The sequence below is a fragment of the Perna viridis genome, chromosome 11 (assembly GCF_037379345.1).
Source record: "Perna viridis isolate PV_CMFRI_1.1 ecotype Kerala chromosome 11, ASM3737934v1, whole genome shotgun sequence".
Taxonomy (NCBI): Eukaryota; Metazoa; Mollusca; class Bivalvia; order Mytilida; family Mytilidae; genus Perna; species Perna viridis.
This window is the reverse complement of record NC_142455.1, coordinates 25,597,793-25,625,233: the sequence shown is the minus strand read 5'-3', so window position 1 is coordinate 25,625,233 and position 27,441 is coordinate 25,597,793. Positions and strand designations below refer to the sequence as shown.

General features: G+C 30.5%; 2 protein-coding genes across 3 annotated transcripts in view; both read left to right on the top strand.

Annotated features, from left to right (window-relative positions):
- Window positions 1–7,323, top strand: part of LOC148603509 (ubiquitin carboxyl-terminal hydrolase 40-like) — a 33,043-nt gene extending 25,720 nt beyond the window's left edge. The window contains exons 25-31 of one of the 2 annotated variants that reach the window (XM_088553910.1): window positions 443–554; window positions 925–1,162; window positions 2,102–2,167; window positions 2,685–2,904; window positions 3,701–3,787; window positions 4,509–4,609; window positions 5,824–7,323. In XM_088553910.1, coding sequence (XP_088410036.1) covers window positions 443–554; window positions 925–1,162; window positions 2,102–2,167; window positions 2,685–2,904; window positions 3,701–3,787; window positions 4,509–4,609; window positions 5,824–5,920 — 921 coding nt within the window. In that variant the 3' untranslated portion in view covers window positions 5,921–7,323. The remainder of the gene's footprint in view (window positions 1–442; window positions 555–924; window positions 1,163–2,101; window positions 2,168–2,684; window positions 2,905–3,700; window positions 3,788–4,508; window positions 4,610–5,823) is intronic. The other variant, XM_088553912.1, reaches the window with a different exon arrangement.
- Window positions 7,324–13,446: 6,123 nt separating this feature from the next.
- On the top strand, window positions 13,447–27,158 carry LOC148603508 (ras-related protein M-Ras-like). The gene is made up of 5 exons (XM_088553913.1): window positions 13,447–13,947; window positions 22,220–22,373; window positions 24,230–24,329; window positions 25,407–25,483; window positions 26,242–27,158. Exons 1-5 carry the CDS (start codon window positions 13,770–13,772, stop codon window positions 26,312–26,314), a joined length of 582 nt encoding a protein of 193 aa, XP_088410039.1. The 5' UTR covers window positions 13,447–13,769; the 3' UTR covers window positions 26,315–27,158.
- Window positions 27,159–27,441: the final 283 nt, after the last annotated feature.

The window sequence follows — 27,441 nt, the reverse complement described above, 5'->3', positions numbered from 1 at the left end:
TAGGTCTTCATCCTATCTTCTTAAAGTGAGTAAATATCTTCTGGTGCTTCTATTTCCTCCAAGTGACAATACTATGATTACACAAAATGCACTTAGTCCACTTCTGAAAGCAGTCGATACAATGAAATGAAAGTGGAAGAGTAAACAAGGGAACTAAAGTTGTAGTGGAAAATAAAAGAAGGCAATCCAGGGACAAAAAGTAGACAGGAAGAACATGAAAAAAAACCTAAAATGACCAAAATAATGCATTCAAAGAAACAAAAATAAATGAGCAACTCAGACTCCACTAAAAACTCTGAGCATGGAGGTTAGTAAACCATTTTTGTCTTATTCAGTGTTAAAGTTTACTGATGTCCTTTTTGGATAGAATTTGTTTAGGAACTTCAAACTATTGAACATCTAATAGAGTGTATAATGTCAATGATGTGTCTGTGTATTACAGGGTTTTGTGAGGATACCTATTATTTTGTACCCATCACCAAGGCAACCATTCTCAGATTCTAACAATACTTCAGGAGGTGGAGTTTTTGGTTGGTTTACAAGCCAGTTTACAGGTTAGTATACAATTAAGTGATGTGAATTATCTGCATATTTTTTTCTTTCCCCTTTTACAAATCCAGAATTCAATGTTACAGTTCTTTATTTTTCTGTATGTTTTTCATTTTGCCAATTTCCACATTACTGTTATTTGTTTTATCTCATCCCTGACTTGCTGTGTTTATTATTTTTATTTAATTGTATTTTATGAAAACCGATAGTACAAACTGTGTTAACTTCATAAATAGAGACATTTAACTTGTGATTCTTTCAAGTAAAGATAAGAAAAATTGTTATGAATATCTATATTGTTAGCTTTCCTTTATTTGTTATATGCACTTTTTTTCTGAAAGTTATCTAGTTGAAATATATGTGTTGGCTCTTCAGGTCTCTTAAATATAGGAAATAAACCTAAAGAAACCAGTTCAGTCTCAGAGGAACCAGTTTACCTTGGAGAAATAGAAGTTGCCTTGGTGATGACATTGGAGGAGTTTAAGTTCCAGATATTAACCTTACCAGCATTTTCAGGTGTATCTTTACCAACCTCAGGGTTTTTACGAGTCAGAATGGTGGACCCCTCAGGATGTCTGTCTACTGTACTGAAGGGACCCTCCCAAACTTTACAGTAGGTTTTGTAGAGCCTGTGTATTTAGCCCCTTATCCCATTGATTAAGTGTAACAACTCAACAGACATTTATTTCATGATGTTATCAAATACATCTTTTTATGAAGAGAACATTTGAATTTGTATAATAAGGACATATGTTCTTCCAACAATGGATAAATATGTCTTTCTTGCTGCCTGCTGATAATGGACACATACTGGTATGTCTTTCTCATGGCTTTATCATTACAACTGATCAAGTGCTTAAGTTCCAATTATTGTAACAATTTGTCTCTCTCTCTGATTTTCTGGCCTTAACCATTGAGTGCACTTTGAAGACTAGACAAAACAGAAAGAGGAGTAATACTAGTTAACTAATACAAAATATACAATTAAAATTTAAAAAAATGATTAATTGAATATATTGAAACCTCTCTATTCCAAACTTGGAATAATCCAAAAACCAGTCTCAGCCAGACTTTACAAAATCCATTTATATCAGTTTAAATGTATTTTGAACCTTGTCAAAACAAACACCTGTCTAAATAAACCAACTTTAAAGTCTAAAAGGATTGTGGCTTAGACAGGTTTCATTGTACTTTTAGCCTATAAGTATCATATTAAAAACTTTACAAATATAACTAGATAAAAGAAAAGGGACATCGTCGTGAGATAATGTGATTGTCTGAAGCAAATTTTGGAGTAAAATATCACCATCCCATGAATTGTAAAAATACTGATTTTCTAGATGTACTTATTTATGCTATTTTTACCATGGACAGATAAGTACAAAAAAATAGAACCTTGGAAATATATTTTTAAAAACTATGAAATGCATCTACAAAAAAAAAACACAAGATAATTGATACCCTCAAATAAGTTTGTTTGACAGAACCTGTAAAAATTAGCAACTGAAAAAATTCAATATATTTACAATATAAACTACTTCTATATTTCTAGGAAGCTGAAACTGAAGTCGTGTAATAAACTTGCAGTACAGATACTTGATGAGGAGGAAAATTTAAAGTGAGTATCAGCATTTTAATTTCATCAATGAATGCCATTATCTTATTGCTAAATTTTGTCAAAACTTTGCATGAAATTAACAAAATTTCCAGAAAAAAGTTCAAACCTAGGAACCCTTCCCCTTGACCACTAAAGAGTAAGGACATTTTGTCTTCTTTTTTCTGCATTAGTCATGTTCGTTCATGAGTCTCTGATTTTCTTCTTAGTCACAAATCAGCACAATAATAAACAACATCTGTCCTCAAATTTCAGATTATGGTCCTGTTTTCAGTGAAAAGGGAACCCCTCTTGAGAAAGAAATGAAATTTTATAATCGGCTTCAGCATGATGGGTTGTTCTTATGTGAATTTGTCTCAGTCATGCATCAGCTGTCTGTAATCATGTTTTTTTTGATTTGTAGAATAGCAGAGTTATCCATGTCCTCTTTGTTATTATCTATAGTTTTATTGCTGTATCTTTTTTGTGTGATTGAGTTGAACCATTTACATATTTTATAAATCATAACTAATTGTTACAGTGTGAACCAGATAGTTCTGTGTATAAAACAGAGGATCCCTACCACCAAAGAGTATCTCCCTCCAGTGGAGGTGATATGGGACACATCACAGGGACCTTCAGTACAGAGTCTTCAAAAACTGATATCAGAAAGATTGTTTATACCGCTGGAACATCTAGGGATGGCCAAACATTTCCCTAAACGATTTGAATGGATGGTTATTAGAGAAAACTATAATAAGGTATATTTATCTTCCTATTTTATATGATTGCTGAAAAAATATGGTTGTACCCATTTCATGTCCAGACGATAGCATGGATAACTTGACAGTAAATGAATTTATATCTTTGAAATTATACCACAAGGTTCCATACACCCAAAAGAAGGATCGGCTTAATATTGGAGGTTGTGATTAGTACCATTCATGAAGGGTCAAAAGGGGTCACTTTTATCATGTGTCAAATATTAAATCACAATGAAAATTCAGACCTGTATCAAGCTTGAATGGTACATTTATGTTGTACCAAGCTGCTTCCTGCCAAACATTTCACTTCGGGGGTTGACATATCATTTTTTGCTGGTTTATCTGTCTGTCTATCTGTTTTACTCAAGATTTGTGCTCCCTTAATCTTCCAACTTGTTTATCAGATTGTAATAGAGGTATTTAGTATATTTTTCTGTTGTTTTCGTACTGAATTGTCCTTCAACTTAAAGATTAATGACGTCACAATTTAAAATTACATTGTTTTATTGACATCAAAAGGTTATTCAAATATGGGGTCATTCAGAGCAAAATGACAAGTGTGAATTCATGTTATTAATCTGTACAGTGTTTTTAAGAGCTAGATACATTTTGATTTTTTTTTTTATAAATTCAATTTGTTTGGTTACTGAAGGAAACATGTTTTTGGAAGAAAGAAAACAAAACTGTGAACTACTGCACATATACTACTAATTAGTGGCATTGATATGGAGGTCATATCAGTTCTACGGTGTAATTGCTTTACTGCATGCTATTTGATTTTTTTTGTTTCCAGAGTGGAAAAGGAAAGAAGAAAGGTCAGAAAACTAACCTGAGACATGGCCCATACAATCTTCAGGATGGAGATATAATTGGAATTAAGGTACATACATGTATATACATATATGTTCTGAACATGAATTATTGTCATGCATTAGTGTGTACAGTCTTTATATTTTTAGGATAAAGATGGTCTTCCTTTTATTAAAATGTTACAATCACCAAATGTACCATCCTAGATGGACAATTGACAAGAAGATTTGTAAACTATCTATCAGAAAAATTCATGTGGCACATTTCAGCCAAAATTAAACAACATCCATAGTTCATAGAATTAAGTATTACAAAAAATATATTGAAAAGAGCCTTGACTATTGACTTTGAAATTTAGCAAACATGGAATTTCTTTCATGCTATAATGCTTGTACAGCACAGTGCCATATTTTGCTTGCAGTGACATATAGTGGTCATAGTGTTCTTTCTTCCATCTTTCCATTTGTCCTTGCCAATTTTCCTGAGCTGTTTTCATTTTGTGTCTTTCTTTGCCTTGTATGATGTGTTTTATAACAAGAATAGGTATGGTGTACCAGTATAATATATCAAAGAGACAACAACCCCACCGGTATGAAAATGTCGGTCAAGGCCATCCATTGGTCTTCAATGAATGACAAGGAAATTCTCATACCACAGGGCAGGCTGCAATATGCTTTGAAAAACTTCTTGTAGACTATTTCTCTATTAGAAAAAATGGCTAGTGATGTAGAAAAATCAGATACATGAAAAAATGTCTCAATATCATAATCTTATTTTTTTTACTTTCATAGAATTTAGAATTAGAAGTGGAAAGGAAAGATGATTACAGTACAGAGGAGGATGAAATAGGAAAACAGGAATTACAAAGACAGACAGAAATAAAGAAGAAGGAGTAAGTTGGTATACATGTGTAGTTTTAGTTCGATGAAAGATTTTTTTTCCATGGGATCCAGTAGCTTAATCTAAAAGTGAGAACTGCTTGTCTTGGAAACAGTGAGATCTACTCTCTGACAAGTAGTGTATTTACAAGTTTTAGAGTAAAATCTTGTCTTTAGAGACATTTTACAGGTTGGTTTTCACAGGGTTTTTCTTGATCATTCCCTTTATCAGTACACTAATGAAAAAGAGGTCTTTTGAACATGTCTGTAATGTTGTGGCTATAGTTTGTTTATAGGAACTGCTGTCTGTTTTTCTATGTATGTTTGCTTTGCTTAACATAATATGATGAATTTTACTGATACTTTTCAATTTATTGTGTTCTATTTATTTTTCACATTTAGAGATAAAATAATCTTGGTCAAATTGCTAAAATGGGAGACTGCTTCTTTCCTATTATAGAGAACTTTTGAGTTATGTGAATTGGTTTTGAATTGAAAATTGAGTTATGTAAATGGGTTTTGAACAGAAAATTTTAACTTTTGAGAGATGCAAGTGGGTTTTGAAAAGAAAGTTTAAACCTTTGAATTATGTTGATGGGTTTTGAAACAATTTTGTCTTACTAGTGTTCATGTCTGTAAGGATGCTTTGTAGAAGATATCAAAAATTGAGGAGTGAAATCTAACCAGGATAGAGATGTTAATTTATCACATGTCACTAGTATTTTTATTATCTTAATCAATGTCCATGGTCAGTATGTGGTCTATTGAAAGCATGGTATATGATGTTTTCTTTTAGAGGTGTATAGTTTTTGTTACTTAAGTGTTTTTTTTTTTTGGTGTTGAAACAAATCCAACAAATATTTTGATTTCAACTACCTAACACCAAATACTGAATACAGCATTTAAAAATATGAAAGCAAGCTATAATGGAAAACATATCTGATGTATTATTAGGTTTGTAATGCTTGTTCAAGTTTCATTTTCCTTCTAGAATTACTGATGTGGAACGTAGTGAAACCCAGAAACCAATCTGCATTTTTCTGTTTACTTCTCGAAACACAGCTTTACAATGTAAAATCTTCTAATTATTATTTTCCATCACACTTCTATCATGTAGAAACAGATATTTGTCATATTAGGACCCATTCTTGTGAAACCACAGAGTGACGAGACTTGCATACCATTTCATAGTAATAAAAACGTTAAGTACATGTATGTTATATTGTAGGAGAGAAGAAAGGAAAAAGTACCAAGATGCATTGGACATCCCTAACTCAAGACGGCCGGAAGTGGCTTTGTCAATAAAAGTAGAGGACTTTAGATAGCATTGTTGAGCAGAATAGCTATATTGATGGCATTTGAATCGTGATCAGGTTGAACATGTTTTAAATTTGACAATTCTCACTAGTAGTAATAAATAAGCATAACAAATTTTGATAAAACTTGATTCTGTGAAACATCACGGATAGTAAAGAAGACTTACTGGTTTGTAATTACATTATTTATCATACCCCTTGCAAACAAAGTTTGTAATTACATTATTTATCATACCCCTTGCAAACAAAGTTTGTAATTATAACCTTATCATCAAGACAAATTCATTAGCTATAACTTATTCTTTTGTATTTCGTCAAATAGTTGCATTCATGTTGTTTTTAGTTACATGTAGAATAGAATACTTGAACCCTAAGTAAAAACCTCTGTTAGCACTTTAACAACTTTATCAATACCTTTGAGGGAAATGTCATATATCACTAATTAACGTATTTTAACAACACCATAGAGTATTTGCTAAATGGCTATTGTGTTGATCATCCCACAGGGTGCATTTTTTTTTGGGGGGGGGGGTATTGCATTTGGAGGTCCAGAGGAGAGAGAGGGTGGAGGTTGAAACCCCACCCTTCTTTTGATAGAAATTTTTATTATTTTTATGCAAATTTTCAAGAGAGCAAATGATAGCTTGGAAACCCCTTTGTTCATGAATTTCTTCTGCTTCTGAATTGCATCCTATCAGAATAAAAATAATTTCTACAAACCATGGGATATTGTTATTTCGACATGCGTAGCATTAGAAGAATTCTTATTTTGTCCTGATATTTTTTTTATGGCTGTTCAATTTAAATACCATACATAAGATGTATCATAATTATCTGATATATCAAAGAAACCATTTGTATTGATTTTATGGAACCTGAAAATCGATTCCAATGACCACAATGCCTTACTTACTTACAAACTGACTCTTTCTGGGTATGATATTTAACCACATATTTATGAGATACACTCATTCTGTTCTGGCACCACTTGCCTGGCTGCCACAGTTCAGCACGCTAATCATTACACCACTGGTCATTCCCAATAAAGGTTGATTTGTTAACATAGCAAATCAGTGGCTGTTCCACAGACAACGCAGGAAAATGAGATGCACAGCGCTAGATACATGTTATACATGAAATTCACAGGGAAAATAATGGTGTGTGATATTTATAAGTCCCACATATGACATAACTTTCCAGCTTATGCAGTTTTGATCGTTAACTTTATGTCCATGAAACAATGATCATGTTGCATGTTTTGTACTCCATATGTCTTATTATGTTTTATAGTTACTTTTTGTATATAATATACTGTAGAAGAACAGCCTAAATCTGTGATAAGATGTAAAATACCATATGAAAGTCAATTTATTTTGGTTGTTAAATTTTTGGAATAAAATTTATGACTATTGTTTCTGTATTTTATCTCCTATGGTTGTGATTGCTATTATCACATATTTAGAATTTATTGTCATTATACCTGTCACCTGCAAATTGCAAGGTATATAGTGATGAAGTGTCTGTCCATCCATTCTGTTCTATAAAATACATCCAGGTGAGAGATTCGGATCATAGGAGCCTCTAGTTGCCAATTGATATAGAACCTTTGAACCTCATTAATAGATGATACATCTCTAGTTTTAGCACAACATTATTACATTACACATGTAAAATGACAATATGTACACAGCCCATTTGGCTAAAACAGCTCATTTATCATTTAAAGGGTGTGTGAAATTTCTCTGTTCATTGAGGGCCTATATGCTGGCTTTGTCTATTTTTTTTTCTGTTTTTACCAAAGGGGGAAGCAGGTCTAGTAGTGGCTCAGCTGTCTTTCCATTCGTCATGCTTGGAGTTCCTACATTATATAACCTATAACACAAAAAGTATTACATCTATCATTCAAAGTTTGCAGCACTCCCATCATGGAGAAAATTGACAAATGTTTTTTATATTTTAACTGTTTCCACTGTCTTCATATGCATTACACAGGAAAAATTGCAACATATGTTTTCATATGTTTTAAAGCATATGGAAGCATATGTTTAGGACTGGTAGTTAAATATATCTATTTTTGCCCATGAAAACTCATGAACTGCATGTTTTACTCCAGTTCAAACGAAAACATATGCCTTTAATGATTGAAATCATCTGGGAAACATTTATTGACTTTTAATCTTTTTTAATGACAGAGTATCATATATTTGTATTTTAATTGAAAACATGTTTTTCGTGGTGGTCCTAAACATGAAAAACACATATAAAACATGTTTTTCATATGTTTCAGAATCATATGAGAAAGATATGTTGCAATTTTTCCTGTGTAATTTTGAAAAGAATTGATGAAGTATAAACTTTTTGAAACCTCTGCATCTTGGTTATACAATTGTTTGATTGCCTATATCTGCAGGTTGGTCAGTCTTGTCCTATTGACAATTCTTCTAAGGTTATTGTCAAAATATTAAAATCATTAAGACTGGGCTATTTAACTTTATTCAAATACCTCCTGTGAAAATTTGATTACATTTTAAGTTAAGCAGGTGGCCAAATGAATACAGGAAAATATGTTCTTGATATCTTGTGGTTAAAACAATGACAACTAAAATAAAACGACACTACAATGTACTGGTTTTCCACTCCTTGTCTGGTTTGCATATTGTGAAACTTTTCAAGGACTGTGATGAAGAATTTAATTGTCTCAGGCAAGTTTATTAGATGTAAAAAGGACCAACAACGTACCGGTAGACTGGTTTGGATAAAGTTATGGTCCAAAAATTCCATTTTTATAGTTTTTATTCTAGATGCACAAATTTAATATACTATTTGCATTTGGTATGGACCAGTTTATCATTGAAAGAGTTGGGGCCTGGATTTTTAATGCTTGACAAAAAAATTTCAGGTCTTCAAAAAGTTTCTTAAAATCACCCATTCAATTATAACAGAATATTTTTAAATACTCGCATCCTGTTATTCCTGTTGTCCAGATATTTTTTTATATATTGAATTGTTATCTTGATTGTAGTAATATCTACCACATTTGTATATCAGTTAGATTTGATATTTTTGCCTTTGAACTATTTTTTGTTGTTGAAAATTTCAGTCATCCACAACTTTATGTGGTAATTGATTTGAGATATTAACTTGTCGGTTAAATCAAGATGAGAGTTACCCACTTAGATTGTATATCAGTCAGAGTTTTACTGAGTTATAGCTCTTTATCTTTTTGGTTTTGTTTGTTACATTAGTATGAATTGAATATTTATCGTCTTCATGTTTTTTATCATTCATCATGCAGTCAACTAAGTCACTTCATTCCGTCTTTCATAAACAGTAATCTGACTTTTCTTTGGCAAGTCTTCATTGTTACAGAATCTATGTGGTGACTTTCTTATATGTTTAAAAAATGTCTTTGCAAAATTGTAACCAGGAACTAGAAACTTAAGTTCAAAGTACCATATTTTAGTGGTAATTTGATATTTCACAGATGTACAATCTTTTAACATCACCTCATTAAATCTTTTGCTTAATTTAGTTCCTTTTGATAATTGAATTTGAGATAATAAGCGAGTCATAAGTATTACATATAAATTTTTGAAAAAATTTGAATACCATATTGAAGTACAGAGATCATTACAAAGTTGACAAATGTTTCTACTGAGGACCACACAAAACCCAGATCATTAGGAAACTATTTAAATCAAAATTAAATCCTTTAACTTTAATATAAGCATCATTATTAAATTGTCAACAATTGCTTTAATCTGCTACTCCAACCATTTAATCTTACTAAGTAAATCAGTTATTTTAATACCTGTAAATTCCATGGAATTAAAGGTGTAATTGACTTTGAAGTTTTTCTTTGATGTGATGAGTAATAGGTATGATTTACAGGTATGTGGTGCATGTTAAAGCTTCTCTCTCTAATTCCTCACAGGTCAGATGTAAGTTGTTATTTTAATTTCCACGTTTTGTTTCCTTTACTTTTTTCGTATGTTTTTAATTTTTATTGAAACTTTATCATATTTCATTTTTATCGGACTTCTCATTGGTAATTTATCCTAGGTCAATTACTAGGTTTTTTAAATTGGAATCAATATTCATTTTTTTTTTATTCTATATCTTTATTTTCTTGTACATCCAGTGATTATTTGTACAAAAAAAGTCATTTCTTTGGATTCTTGGATTTTTATAAAATCTATTTTGTTCTTGAGATACTTGAATCCCTCATTGTCTTACCCCATGAACAAAAATGTTTCACGTAAAATTGTGTGCATTCATCAATATATTATCCCTTCACCCTTTCAGATAAAATTAGAGCTGTCACTTGATTATTTTTTGAGTTTAAGAAAAGATATTCTAGCATTTGTTTTTTATGGAAAAGAAGGAAATGAAAACAAGCAGATATTGAATTCAACATTTCAAGAATTCTAGATTGAGCCATTGGTAAAAAAGACAAAACAATTTTTTAGAAACTTGTTATGTAGGTATTAATATAATCAAATCTGCACCTAGTCTCCCCCTTCCAATTAAATGTTTTTTCTGCAGATTGTATCTAACTCTGAACTAGTTGGGAACTGTTGCACAGTTTTGTTTTATTAAAAAAATCAAAAATAAAAAGCACAAAGTACATACACTATGAGTTGTAGGTATAATGTACATATAATTATATACCTGTATAGTCAAGTTAGCACCTGAGATACATCTTTGTATGTGTTAAATAGTTTACACAACTGAACAGTATTAAGTAAATTAAGCTTTTTAAACTTTTTTTGATCATGTTCAGTCAAAAAATCTCAAGAATGTTCACTTACCTTTTGTGTATTTAAATCACATAAAAATCATAGAACATTTAAAGATATAAAATCAATTTGTATTTATCTGACTCTGCTAATTTTTAAGACCTGAGAACTCGGCATGAATCATTATTTGTTTTTAAAAGTAGAACACAAAAACCAACAATGGAAAAAAGATTGCTGTATGTTTTATTTTCTGAATTCAAATATAACCCTTCATTATTACAAGGGTATTAAGTTTATGGAAATTTCACATTATGTTTTAAGATTCTTGATTTGGCTGAACTTACACAAGATATTTGCTATTACTTTGCTTAGAAAAAATTTAACAAAGTGCATCTGCTGTATCCCATAGAAATGGGGTATATATCTGTCATGTAATTGCTATTTCATATTTGTATAAAGTAAAAATATTTGTTTTAACAAACACAAAAAACATACAAGTACATGCAAAACAAAGATGTCTATACATGAAAGTTTTTACAGTAAATAAAAACTTATGAAAGAAATTTACTAAAAATTGAAAAATAGGTGGCATAATACAGTATATTGTATGTACTTATTTCATATCATTTAGCTACTTTGCCCATTCTGGCAAAATAGCTTATATAACGTTATTTGGCTATTTTGCCATCAACATTTAACAAAAATTCAAGAACATACAAAACTTTAAAAATTTACACATGAATTAAAGTATATTCTAATCATTAGAAATTAAAAGATTTTCTGTCGTAAAAAATGGTTAAATGCGTTGAAATTTTCCATAAAAATTCTAAAATTTTACACATAAAGTAAAATAGAAATTCCAATATTTAAAAATTGACACAGATTTCTTTACATAAAAATATAAGTTTTTAATAAGTTGAAATTAAGATTGAAAGATTGATTGTTGGGGCTATATCTAGGCGATGAATATAAAATGGATGATAAAATGAACATGAATTGATGATGATGAAACGAAAAAGGGATGGGACAAAGAAAATGCACATAAAGTATTTAGAGATCGACATAACGTAAAGATGAAACGACCTCACGATATAAGAAAACCACTGCGCGTAAAGGTAAATCCACATTACGTAAATATATGTTGACATAACGCAATCATAAAACGACAGAACGTAAAGACAAAATTACAGAACGTAAAGACGAAATGGCAGAACGTAAACACAAAACGACGTAATGTAAAGATGTTCCTACATAACGTAAATACAAAATGACCACATATAATTATAAAACCACAGCAAGTAATATAAAATTGACAACACGTAAACAAATGAGTATCTCATCAGACAGTTTATGCGTTCCATAAGTTGATACAGAACCAGTATATTGCGCTTTGGGCATTTGCTTAATACATGTAGGTGAACAAGAAAAATGCTGCCCGCATTCCAAGCGTGAACTGCACTTTATGCTAATTTCTATATTATCTGCATATTTTCGTCCCAAGTTTAATATACATATTCATATTATTTATATAGGATGATCTGATTTTTGACTAAAAATGTTATACTTCTTTTAAAATTATATAAAGAAATTGAAATGTACTCAAAATACCTTATATATTTTGGTTCTGTATCAATATATATATAAAATATATTATAATACAGCCTAGCTGGCCGAGTGTTCTAGGGCGCTGGACTTTGTGCAGGCGGTGTTGCCATAGATGTTACAGCGGTACGAGTTCGAGTCCCGCATAGGGAACGACCAAAAATTTGCATCGCAAATTTGACAGTTCTAATATCGTTGGGATTTTTTCAGACCTATATATATATATAGGAGAGTTCGCCAATATCATTAGTGATGTCATATTATAATAATTTGCATATCATTAAGCGTCAAATTGTTTGACAAATGAATAAACAATGGAAAAGTTCATGATTAGAATCCCAATTTTCAAAACTTTATTATTTTATATCCAATTTTGGTTCTGTGAAATGTTTCATTTAGATAAAATAATTCATATTTTGTAAGTAAATTTACAAATCTTTTAGCTGAAAAATAAATTTGTAATAATATAAATACAGGTAAGTAATGACATCGCGAAGAACTCTCCTATATAGAGTCAGCAAGAAGCTTGTCTATACAATTTTAAAATATACAATATAGTATCAGCATATCGTCATTAATCAATATTTTAACGGGGTCCGGCAAATAGCCACTGCCTGAAGTAAACACATATGTGTCATTCAATTCTGCAATTTAATATACACTTGATTTTATTTCAGAATTGTATTTGTTTTTAATGATCTAAGAACTTATTTCTTTTGTTCTCAGACAACCCCTCCTCTCTTTTGTAGATTACCCATTGTCATTGCCATATCTGTAAATGAATACCTCATAGTTTTTCTCTGTTGATAAACAATGTTAAAAGGGCCCAATTAAAAGGTTACAGGAATTGCCTCTCTCTTGTCGGAGAACCAAGGAATAAATTTGAATTGTCTTTTCTTTTAAACTTATTTGGAACGGGGTTTAATATTATGGAATAACATTTTTTCTACAATATAATGTTATTGTGTTATAATCCAAGTATCTTGGAGGTGCACACTATGTCCTCTGCGATCAGCAATAATGTAAAAATTTCACATGAGTACACATCTTGCATGAAAAATAAAAGTAAACAAACAAACGTGGTGGGGGTAATTTAAAATTCCCTAAATAACTGCCAATCAAAAATGGGAAAGTACGCGTTCTTTAAATAACTAACCAATCAGCATTGAGATAAATATAATCAGTTCAACTTCTGCGGCCATTTTCCTTCCATAAATCACATGTTAAGCCAAGCGCAGGGTAAAGTGCGTTAAAATTTGGCAACGCAGGGACGCGTGTCAACAAACTGTTGATGGAAGATTAGATAACAACCATTATATCTTACAGATTCATGTGAACAAGTGTGAAATTTCCGGTGTCGGATTGGAAAAGTGGTTTTAGGGTGCCGATTTTGGTATCGTTACCAACGACGCATTCCAGCATCAGCAGCTGATTTTTTTCCGTTGGAACAAAATAGTTGGATTTTTCATTACTCAGGAAATGTGATTTAATTGTATTTGTAATTTTTCTAAGTAACTATGTCGAAACACGAGCTTATGTCGTACAAAATTGTTGTGGTTGGGGATGGAGGTGTTGGAAAATCTGCTCTCACAATCCAGTTTTTCCAGAAAATGTTTGTAGAGGATTACGACCCTACCATCGAAGATTCCTATATTCAACACTCTGAGATAGACGGGAAAATGTGTATCCTTGATGGTAAGATATGGAGACTCATTATGGAGGAGCATTGATTAGTTGACTAGTACTCAGTCGTTATATCATTTTTCCCTATAAGTATAACCCAAAATTACGGTGTATGCTGTACAGACTGTACATGTACATCATGTTAATGCCCTACTTCAGTGTTAGCTTTGAATGATTTTTTTCAAAGACCTGCAGTGGAAGGATTGGTGATACTGATAGGCATGCAATGCAGTATGATGAGGATGAATATCCTATGTGCAGGGATTACTATAATATAGTCTTTTTCATTACTGTACAACTACATGTACGTACAGTTACTTCAAGTGAAAAAAAGAAATTATTTCCTTTTTTTTTTTTTTTTTTTTATTATTTTCCAAGTTGCTACATGCAGTCTACCCTGTTCAGAGTTAATTATATACCAAGTTTTATTAATACTCTCTGACAGAAATTACACTGTAACAAGAGGCAAACTTGTCTTACTACTGAGGTTATTGTACAACATATTGTATCTAACAAAATGTACATGCACCTGTACAATGCTAACCAAACCCTGCTATATGAACAGTTTGAAAGTGTGACACACCTTTTAACTGATGCCTTGCAAAATTACATAATTTTACTACTTTTATTATCAGGAAGATAAACACCCTTAAAACGTTTAACTCACTATGTTGTTATGCTCATTATACATGCATTACGCAAGTATTTTCCTTTAAACTAAGCAGGTACATTGTATACTTTACAGTTTTAAAAGTTATCTTCAATCACAAGATCTGCCCAATATACACTTTTACTGTTTTATTTCATATCAGTAGTGGGTGATTGAACCAATATGATAATTCAATAGTTTTTGCATTGAATGCGTTTCTTAAGGATCATCATTACTTTTACTTTTCGACAAATATGTGTGTATGACCCCAATTTCACCACAAATCTCAGATGTTAGCTTATTTTTGCAAACTGCAGAATTGAAAAAGTAACCCTGTAAAAATCTGGCTAGTTTTTTATATAATTTTACATAAACTTAATGTAATGTTTTCTTAACTAGGGAATGCTGTGTCTTAAAAAATATTTAGATACACAGGTTTGTCTGTGGTGAAATCGGGGCCATATTTATTGAACTTAAATGCATAAAGAAATTTTATTGAATTTAATTTTTTTAACCCCAAATCATTTCCTTTATACTTCTTGCATGTGTATATGGTACAATGTACATGTAAGATTAAATGCACATTTAGTACCAGGTAGAGCCTTATTTAAACCCAGTCTTTTGAAAAAAGAAATTGACAGTAACAGATAGAATATCAGTGACATACAGGCCTATGATAGAGATATTTAAAGCTATCCTTTGGACATTAAAACCTTTTGTGTACATTGACTAGTCTTTGTAAATAATGATATCAAACTGTTTGGCTATAATTGGACAATAAAGGTGTCACCTGGGTTCTGGTTATAAATCTTCACTTGTATATACATTTTTGTACAAATGTATTTAAATACAATTCTTTGTAATGGTCTGGTGTTGGTCAAAATATAAATGGTTATTACCTACATTGCTTGGTTTTCCTTCTTCACTGCACCATGAAATACATGTTTGTGTATTTGTGTAATTCTTAAGTGTCAGTGTTGGCTTCAAAAGTTTTCAAGAAAATAAAATGTGGTCCATTCAGTTTTTGATTAAATTGATGTACACTTGTTCATGGTACATTTTACATGTACATTTTGTACTTGTACTTACTAGTCATTAATGATTTAATGAAAAATGTGGTTTTAAATATAAGTACAGCTTAATGTTGGTCAATCGTGAATTTCTATGTACATACTTTTTAAACGGAGCTGTACATACATCAGAATGCCATAAACCACAAATTTGTGGGGGTTCTAATGGATGAAGTCCAATTATATAGAAACTGCTAAAACTTTATTGAAAGGATTGTCAAATTGTATTATGATATACATTTACATTGTATCTGATAAATGAGAGACCATAAGGGCAGAAATACAATTACTACAATTATAATTTGAATGTACATGTACAGTAATACACTGCTGTGGACCCAACATTAATGTACAATGTACTATACAGTACATTTATATTTATCAGAACTTTTAAACCTTGACCCCATGTTGGAGATAATGATGTAAATGTCCATGTACTTGAAGTAAGAAAACAGTAGATGATTGTTGAAAAACTTCTCTTTGTAAATTTAAAAAATAGGATTCTGGAATACTACATTTACATGTATTTAGTATTTTTATATGAAACTGAGTCTGAAGTTGTGTATGAGAAGGAATTTAGTTAAGTGTAAATTGGGTATTCACATTGAGTGTTTTTTTTTAGATTTAAAGAAAAAGGGCATGCAATGTTCATATAATGTTAACTGACTTATTTTTCATTAACATGTACATGTACATTAATTTATTCAGAATTGTTTCAATACATGTAGTATAGTGATGGATTCAAAATCAATGCATGCAATAACTTCAAAATGATTTGAAAATTGACACTGTACTAAAATTTTGGTGTTAGGCTTACATGTACATGTAAATGCAAAGAAAAATGAAAATATTTTGCCACAAGTTCACTCCTTTTACATTATTCGAAGGAGAAGGTGGGTTATATAAATTCATTTACATGCATGATGTACATGTATGTAATTTTTTAATTTAGTAAACTTGTATAATGTACATAAATGAAGTCATCTCCTGACATGAAATAGCAGGATTGAAAAAAAAATTAAATTCACCTCAGGAGGTAAAAATTCCATGTACATGTGTAAAACACCTTTGAGTTGAAAAATATCAATGATAATCATGTATTACACATTCGGAAAGCTGTTATTCACAGAATTGGACATGATTTAAGTAATTAACCACCCATGTAATTTGACGCGTCATGTAAACTTGCCTGTGGACTTAAACTATCATTTAAATCTCCATGTTATTTTGTCATTCTATCATTTCTATCATGTAGGTCTGGTCATTAAGTGGTCATGATCATAAATTTGTGTAAAATAATCAAATTATAAAAATGCTATTGTAAATGAAAATCTTGAATGTACATTTGATAATTATTTTTTAAGCATGATCAAAAATGTTGTTTCAATACTTGAACTTGTACTTTAAAATTAAGTGAGTTAATTTGACATGTGTCATATTTATGTGTATCATGTGTATGCCAAATTATTCTAACAATACAAAAAATTTTCATTATGTTGTTGTACCTGTTTTCAGTATTTTTTTTCCTTATGACTTATGTGAAATGGAAGTAACTTTCCAAAAGAAAAGAACAAACTCTTCATAATACACTGTACAAATGTACTGTACATGTGTTTTAAAAGACTGTCCTTGTAGAAACCAAACTGATCTTACATGTATTACACAGTGGCATTTTGTCCACTATTTTTTTTTAATTATTAAATGTAATGTTTAACTCCTTATGATGTTCTAGAGAACAAAGATTTTTCTGTTGCAAAAATGGATGATTCAGAATATATGTTCAAAGTTTCCTAACAACTCAACTAAATTAAGAACTGAACAAAGAGTTATTTCCCTTTAGTGCTTTCTGTGTTTTTTTGTTGTTGTTGTTCTTCATTTCAATAAATTACAAACAAATATTACCAGTAATTTATATTCATGAGAAACAAAATTTGGCATGTACAATGTACCACCCACTGCCTGGGTCTTCTTTTGACACACTCCTACTCAACTCCCATCTACAGGTATTCTTTCTTTTGTAAATAAAAATATAATAAACAGATAGAAATTATGCATGTAATTTTTGAGTAATTGAATTTTTTCATCTAAGATCAAAATTAAGAATTACTAAGAAAGGAAATGCATAGTGTAAATTCTGAAGACATATGATCACTACTGTTTACAGTTAAAAAGGAAGCTCATGTACTTGAATATCAAAACTAATATGACCCAATATTTGTACAAGGTTTTACATTGACTTCAGTGCTATTCAATACCAAAGCTTAGATATCTCAGTATGACATTTCATAAGGGTATTTAAAATTTAACTTCGAATAGATTTAATTTTCCATTTCCTGTTAGGAAGAAAAATGATAAACTTGTCAAAAAAAGTAATTCTATTCAAAGTGAAAAAGAATATTAATATCTTGTTGCTGTATGAACACATTATAATCTGAGTATAATGAATTGGAAGGGAGTGACACTGAATTTGTATAGAATTGAGGCCAAACATAATTCTATGTTTGTTATATGTACCCATATAGTACTTAGATCTCTGAAGATAAAAACAATTTTATGGACCTTCTATAATTTCTTAAACATACTTAGTATTACTTGGTTTTGCCCCTTTGCATTTGTTTGAGCAAACAAATATTCTTACACTATATTTATGACTGCTAGAGATTTAAAGCTAAGGGAAAATGTGTTTTAGTTAGCCAGTGAATATTTTTGAAAAGGTGCCTTTTTTATGAGTAGAAAAGGAAATAGAAAACAAATATATATATATATATAAAAGGCCTACCGGTAAATATAATGGGTTAGGTAGATGAATGTTAGTCTTTTGAATGTTGATCTATTTTAGAAAATCATAATCTGAAAAATACATCTTAAATATTTTATTTGGACAATGTACAGGTAGTTAAATACTATTGTGAATTCATGTTGCTGTGTTATTCTAAGATTACCATATCCTTTATAATGATGACAGTATATATATCAAGTTTACCTATATTTTTGTGAGTGGGCTATGGAAGAAGGTCTGAGATGAGTTAAAATGTACATCCTGACTAAAGTTCCAAAATAAGTGATGAAAGGTCCAAGAACACACAGCCTAATTATTGCTTTGTTAATAGTTATGACATATATGTACATTAAAAAGCTAATACTATAGCATGTATAAATGTATTTGGGGATTCTAGTTAGGATTTGTGGTTCATGAAGTGTTAACTGTCCCTATTTTTATAATTGTTACATGTATATTACATAACTTTGTTAAGAATTAAAAACAACTCTCTAAGAGAAAACCATTTTCATATTTTTATACATGTACATGTATTTTAAACAGTTTCTTACATCAACTTAGAACTGATTAAGGTATGTTTCTCTTAGATTATCAAATGATAAGAGATTTATATTGTATATTTTTTATTTAAGGAGGTAGACCTAGGGTAAGGGACATAACTCATGAGATTGGTAATATGTTTGTATTATATTCCTTTTCACCAAAGCCTCTCATGCTTTTGTTTGAAGCAGAATAAAATGAATTAGGCGCTTACATAAGATTATTGTAAAATGCTGAATACAAAAGTTCCAATGATTTTTAAGAGTTGTGTCCCTTACCCTAGGTCTACCTCCTTAAAAAAAAACCTTGAAACTTTTTTCTTTGTCTTAATTAAACCTTTTCATGTGATGTAAGTGCTTCTAAGATGTAAGTATTCCAGTTAACTGGGTCATGTAAAAAGTTGTCATTGTCTAGCATGACATTCTTAGCTAACGTTGACAAAAAGACATTGTTACGGTTTATTAAGGAAGGGAAGTGAATGTTGAATGTAGGATCGGTGTCATATTCAATGATCCATTGACATCCATTTCCTTATGTAGAAAACATTAATATTCATTATATGGTACTAAAAGGGTATCTTAAAGAAAATATTTCTACATTTAGTTATTGGATAAAAGAAAAAAAACTAAAAATGAATTTGGTTTGTGGTCACACAGAACTTCAAAGACAAACATTTGATGAAAAACGTAGTCTTTGTGGTATAAGATTCACGTTGGTTTTGATACTTAGTAGGTTATTGTGTATTCTACTTAAGATGAATACTGGTATACATATACATTTAATTCTGTGATCAAAATGTATCTGTCTTAGAGTTAAACAATGGAAAAAAATAAATAAATAAAGCATGTCCAAAATGTTATGAAAATAAACCAAAAAAAATTAAGACCAAATATGATTTGTGCCATATGTTCTTTTCAATGAGAAGAGTTTTATGCTGTAAGTAAAGCTTATTTTATTTTAAGAAGGTCAGTTATTCCAATCTAATTATATTATTTTTTTTTCCTAATGTATTTAAACCTTTACCCCTCAGGGCACAAACCAGTGTTGGGGACAATATAGTGTACAGATTTAGACCAAAAAGAATTTTAAATCTGTTTTGCATCTATACAGGTAGAAAGCCTTTAGGAATGATAAGATTTATTAATCATACAACTGATCTCAATCAATTAAACTAATGAATCAGACTTAAAAGTATTGTTTCACTCTAAACAGAAATCTCTTTTTCTTGCTCATTACTTAAATTACTTAATTGGTGTTATTTCATCATTATTGTCATGTTTTTGTGACAAAGTGATGTAACATGATGCATTTAAACATCTTTTGTTAAATAACCAAGCATTTTTGACATGAAAGTTATTTGTATACAAGGTGTTAGAAAGTATTAAGCTATATCACCTTTCTTATGCTTTTATCACTCTTTAGCCTGCAGGCAGTATATGAAAAAAATATTTAAGATGTCATGTAAATAATTTACAACTTACAAGTAAAGTAAATATACATTTATATCAGTGTTTAGATCTAAATAATACCATTTATTGATTACATGCTGAGTATCATTATATGATACTACATGTACCTGTTCAAATGAAAAGGTTCTATTTTGATCTCAGTACTTAGAAGTTCACGTAAAAACAAAAGGGTGTTCAACTAGGACATGTAGGACAAGAATTATATTCAAATATAGATACATGTACATGTATTAGGGCGTACTCAGTTTATCTCGCATTGCAAGGGCAAAGAACAAAGACATCATATTGGACTTTTTACATAAAAGAAATGACCTTTTTCTAGAAATTGCAATGAACTTCTTATACAGTAGCAGGGGAGATTGAACCCAAATATCTGTAGTTTTATATATAGCATTGACAAAAGCCATCACCTTAATTGTTGCATTTACTTGTATCAATACTGCGTGCACTGTTCAATAATGACCTAAATCATCCCTTTTTATTCTGCTACTAGTCATTCTAATTAGCAAATACAGGATGCCTAATAAATTTAGCTGTATTTGTAGTGTAGCATAAAATATCTTCTCCTGTTTACTTTTTTTTTCATTTTGAGCAACACCTAAAGCAGAAAACAGGTAACCAGTATTGAGGGTACATCCATCCATGGCATAAAATGATTGATCATTTTTTCCCCTGTATATATTTCAGAGGTTTTTACTATGAAATACAGTTTCAGGATAAAAACAATACACTGTATGTGAACATTTTCAGAAAATATAAAATTCATTTGTACAACTGTACTTTCTGTGAAACTATTAAGTCCGAAATACTCAGGACTTCAACCTAGGCATTCTGACTGTTTCTTAAGCTAGTACATGTAGTAATAAATTTGATATTTTCTGACAATAGATACAAATGTAGATAAGACAGGTGGGCAGGTCACAATTTTGAAGTATAGAGTTTTTAAGTTTCCAAATCATGGCAAATGTCTCAAAAACAAACCATATTAAAATTACTGATTTCTTTTTACATTTTTACAATAATTTTTTCACATTTGGCCATGAACTATTGTGCTTAGAACAAGGTATTATTTGAATTTTGAATTATTTTGGAATTTAGAAAATAATAAAAAAAAAAATGATTTGTAAAACTAATGCTTACTTGCCAGCATGCTAAGGGGTAAGATTAGCTGGAGTCAAGGAAAACTTACCAGACCCACCATAGTCATGACAACATAACTAACCCCGTTTGTTGGGGTAAGTTTTATAAATAATTGTTTCACTTATTTTCTTCAATCCAAAATAATTCGAAATTCAAATAATAGCTTGTTTTAGGTAGATATTTTAATTTAAACTGCCTATAGACTGGACAAATCATTATAACATGTATAAAATGGTATTCATTTTCTGTACATACATGTAACATATTACAACAATAACATAATCCTTTGGTTGGTTTATATAACAACCTATCTCAACATTGACTTTTAGCACACCAAACTCAAGGAGGTAGACCTAGTGTAAGGGACACAACTCTTACAAATCATTGGAACGTTTGTATTCAGCATTTCACATCAAACTTGTGTAAGCATAGAAGTAACTTGGACTGATTTCATTCTGTTTCAAATGAAAGCTTGATAGGTTTTGGTGAAATTGAATATGATACGAACATATCACCGATTTCAAGAGTTATGTCCCTTACCCTAAGGCTTTCTCCTTAATACATGATATCATTTTAATGTTAATGGACACATTATTTTATAAGTAATAGTACTAAAAAGATTGTATGATTCTTACAGTATTGGACACAGCTGGTCAAGAAGAATTCAGTGCCATGAGAGAACAGTATATGAGGAAAGGAGATGGTTTTCTGTTAGTCTACTCTGTGATTGACCGACAGAGTTACGAGAATGTTCCTAATTTCCATACACAGATCCTTAGAGTTAAAGACAGGTTGGTACATGTATTGGTACAATAATATACTTTCTTTTCAGGATCATGTTAGGTGTTTTTAAAATAGGCACTCTTAATGTTTTGATCAAGCTGTTAAGGTATGCTGCCAGTAATCTACATTTGTTAAGTTTAAAAAAACTGAAAGCACTCATTTGGCCAAACATGGAGGCACTTGTTTTCAGTACATACATGTACATATCATCTGTATGGCCCATTACATGATGTTTCAAATTGATGACATAAGATGTGAAAGATGTTTGGTTATACAAATGTAAATACTGGTACATGTATTTTCTTTTGTTTTTTTTTTTCTTAGAAAGTAAGGGAGACTTCTCAATTCCTATTTTCTTTGGTTGTAACTTGCAGGCTTGTAGAAATCCATAAATATTGTCTGTCAAAATGCAGCAAAGAACCAGATTTGTCTGGAGTGAAAGAAAAAAAACCAAAATAATAACTTCCCTTGGGTTTGATATTGAGAAGCTTCATATTTGAGTGGAAAACCTGTCATCAGCTGTACAAAAGCTGAATTAAGCTGTTTGCTTTCCAAATGTTTCAAAAACCTATATTTTGTACTCTATGAGAAGTATGACTATATGTTGTTATTCTCCAAAATGTTGCCAAGAATGTTTACATTGTATTTAGGAAGTCAATCAAGGTTTACATCTAATCAAAAGTTTTGAAAACTTCTCTGAGGAATAGTCTTCTATAAATAGTCTTGGCAAATAGACATCCTCTTTCTCATGGTACAAGTAATTGGTTTTATCTATTAACTCAATCATTTTCTCATAATGTTTTTATAACCGATTATTTTCAGTAAGTAATTTCAGGTGTGATGACCTGTTGTAATTCAGGATGAATAGGTCTAGTTACCTACCAATACCTTGTTAGCAAGTTTATTGCTTTCACTCTTTTATCTATTAAGAATAAAGAAGTATTTTCATTTAAATTCTAAATGTGTTCTATCAGTCTTTGAAAAAAATTAGTTTTTTTTTGTAGTTAAGTCTTTAATGATTTGGCTAAAATTGATAAAACTTATTTTTTAATCTAAAAGTTGCTGTAAACTTGTGTGATGTTGTATGCAGAAAAAGAACTGTTATCAAAACCATTAAAAAATATACCCTGCAATCAAGGTTTTTGGAGGGTAAAGAGGTCAAGTGTCTGTTAATATGTATAATATGTTTATGTAAATTTCACATGTGTAGATTTTTGCGAAGATGTGTTAATATAATAAATCCTATACTTCCTTCAACTTCGCTACTAATCAACTTCAATTTTAATTTTAATTTTTCTGCACCTTAAAGTCAATATTTTTCTCCACTGTGAATCCAACATGTCTTCTTAAAACTGAGTTTGCTTCACTTCATTTCCTTACAACTAATTTTTCTGTATTTATCTGAAATGTTTATAGACTGTCAGAATCATCAAACTTCTCTTTGTATGTAGAGAAAAGAAGAAAACTCCACTCGCTTCACCTCAACCACATAATATTAATTAAAGTCCATGTTCTGATGATGATTTAGTGTGACATCAACAGTATACACATTTTTGTCTCTGGTCGTTACAAGGAAGGGGACATAGAAATATCGGTGTCCACACTTGTGGACGCGTCTCCATGGAAACTGCTGAACAAATTTTGTTCATATTTTGTAAGAATGTTAGTCACCATTTGTAGTTATCATATTTTGCCACAATTTTGATTCTACAAATTTTTGACACTTGAGCTATTTTGCGGTGGCAGGGGACATATGGCTACGAGTTGCATGTTTAAGTTGGCTGTATCTTTCCACAACTTACACTGGTGAATTTCTACATTTCTAAACATGTGCTAACTATATAGTATTGTTTTGTTATTTTAGGGATGATTACCCTATGATTCTATGTGCCAACAAAGTTGACTTAGTCAGTCTGAGAAAAGTGTCAGAGGATGCAGGCCGAGACATGGCATCACATCTAAGGGTGGGTTAATAATACAATATGTTGGGTGAAATGCTTTTAAGATAATATATATAAATATCACATTACATTCCTAACTTCAACCCATCCAAGACTCAAAAGGGTAGTCAGGAATATGAGAAAACAACCTTATTTAGTTATTCCTAACTTGAGAAATCTACATTAGTTTAGAATAAACCTCTGAATTTTAGAATTAAGCTTTGTCATTAAATGTTAATTTAAGTTTTTGAAAGTCAGAAAACACATTGTGAAAGGGTCAGAGCTCAATTCTAAAGGAACTTATAAGTCATTAACCTGGATTTTTATAATGATATTTTAGTCAGCTCTAGATAAAATGTATTGATCCAAACTTCAAAATTTGAACATGGAATCCATTATTTTTCTTAGGTAGGAAGGGAGGTAACTCAAACTTATATCTGTTAATAACAAACTGCTGAAGGGAAATTCTTCAAAATTAAAAAAATTCACTGCCACCCATCGTCAATTTCATACACAGAATGGTTCTTAAATGAAACTGACATTACACTTCAAAATAGAATTCTGCATAATTATATAACCATAAGTTGTGTACTACAAATTGAAACTACACAGAGATAACTTAATTACAGTGAATAAAATAGTTAACTTAAGGAAATAGAGTCTCTGTTTTTTTGGTAAATTGCCATGATTACCATTACTTTATTGGTAAAGTCAAGAAAAAAAATAAATGCATGTTTAAGGTTACATTGGATGAAAAAAAAACATGGTTGGTAGGACTAGACGACTGATGAGGATAGTTAAACTTTCTATCAGATGTAATTTTAAATACCTATGGAATAATTATATGTTCAATTGAAATTGTTGTGTTAATTTTCCATTTAACAAATTAAGACATTTTATTAGGTGATGGTTATTTTATCAAGAAAAGACCTACTCAATCACCCAAAGTTAAATTTTTTACTTGCTGTACGGGGAATGGTTTAGTACTGAAACAAGATCCAATAAGATCACTGACTGCTAATAAAAAGTGTTCATAAAAATGTTTACATCATGTAATTTGATACAGCATTTATTTATTATTCATTGTTGTATTTTCTGTAGATTCCCTACCTTGAAACTAGTGCTAAAGATAATATCAATGTGGATTTAGCTTTCCAAGAGCTAGTTAGAGTTATAAGGTAAGATGGAAGTATTTACTGTCTACTATTAAAGTTTGAGATATAAGGTAAAATGGAGATATATACTGACTACTATTATCAATGTGTGATAGTGTGATAAATCTTTGCTTTAGCATAATAATTACAATGACACCTGTTAAAACTTATCCTGTATATAAACTGTTATTATAAACCGAACAGTTTTAAGGTAATTTTAACCTGGGGAAAGTGAACACCTGTCCAAACAAATTCTACAGTATTAATGAGGTTTGCTTTAGGCAGGATTCACTGTATTCATCTTCATTAGAATATAATTGAAACCCCTAACTGTTTAAAATTTTTGTAAAGTTAAATGCTTTGAATAATTGACAACCTTTTCCAAATTAATGCCATATTTTCCACTTTGCTCGAGCTTCTAAGAGGTGTCTGGCAGATTTAAATTAAATGCTCAAGAGTTTAAATAGAATTGTTGGTTGTCTCCCTTGTAAAAACCACCTCTGTTCCACTAGGATGGTTGGTATATAGTTACCTCATGTCCGTTTAATAGGTCCAATTTTCAACAAATGGAGAACCACTCAATTGATTCTATACAACTCAATGCTTCCAATAAGTAAAGGTTGTTTTCGACTATGTTATATCTAGCTTTCACGATTCTCTACAAATATGAATGGGATGGCAATATCCCAGATAAATCTATGATTCCTAATGTCCTCTTCCTGCTTTACAAACTTAGATATTTTTAGGCTTTATGATAAAAGGTGTTTCTGTTCTTTTCATAGACAACAGCCTCCAGAATTTAAGAAAGAAAGACGAAGACTTGGGAAGAAAAAAAGGAAATGTACAATTCTGTGATCTTCTTTGTTGTGTTAAAATTATCATTGTTATCGTATCTCCTTTTGTTGTTATTGTGTTCCGTCATGTCAAACATTCAGGCGCTACCAAGTGATTAGGTTAATTCTTATGTTATTGTTATATTTCCAAGTTGCAAATGTTACTGGTAATGTTAAGTAGGTTACTGTTAAATTCTATGTGCATTTATTTTGTTGATGTAAGAAATATTGAAGGAAATTTAATAACTAATTCAAGGGATATAACTCCTTCTAAAAGATCGTAATAATATTTTTCTAGTTAGGCATTGTACCTCCTCAGAAAATAATTTTGATAGTGTTAACTTCAAAATTCAACACTGTGAAAGTACTTTTACTTGTGGATAACGGAAAAACACAAGTTACGGATTCTTGAATTTGTGGTTTTGAGGTTTTCAGTAAACACATCAAAGGAAATGTCCTTTTCGTTGGTAACGTAAATTCACGGTTTGACCTTACCACGAAAATTGGTACCCCATCAATAGTACTTTTACAGTAAGCTTTAGCATGTCCAAAATGGGTTTGTTGTTTACCTTATTTCATTATTGTTAACAAGGTATGATATCCATGTAATATTTGGTATATATTTATATGACTTTTTTTGCATTAATTTTTTTTTTCAATTCATTGATGAGATATCATTCAACTTTGTTTACTGTAAATGTATTGTGTTACCTTGGAAACCATTTACTGATTTTGTATTTGTTTGTATTTGCACATTTTTCAGATTTGTAGCATTGACTGAAAAAAAAGTTTTTTTTATCATATCTGTTATAAGTGAACGGATGGTTATTTTAGTGGATTAAAATTTCTATGAAATTGTGCTTCAATGGCGGTTTTTATTATCTATATGAATTTTCTATAACTATCCTTGTTTTTCAACATGTTTTATTTTCTAATTTTATACAACTGTCAAAAAAATGTTATAGTTAATACATTCGTTGATTTCATAAAAAAAATAAATCTTCTGGTTTTTCAATATGGGAAATCTAAACTGTATTTAGATTTTTGATTTTGGTATCCTTTTAAGTATTAATGATCCAAAATTAACCTTTGTTTGAATTCATGGGAATGAAAAATCTCTGAAGTTCTTTGATGTGCTGAAACTAACAA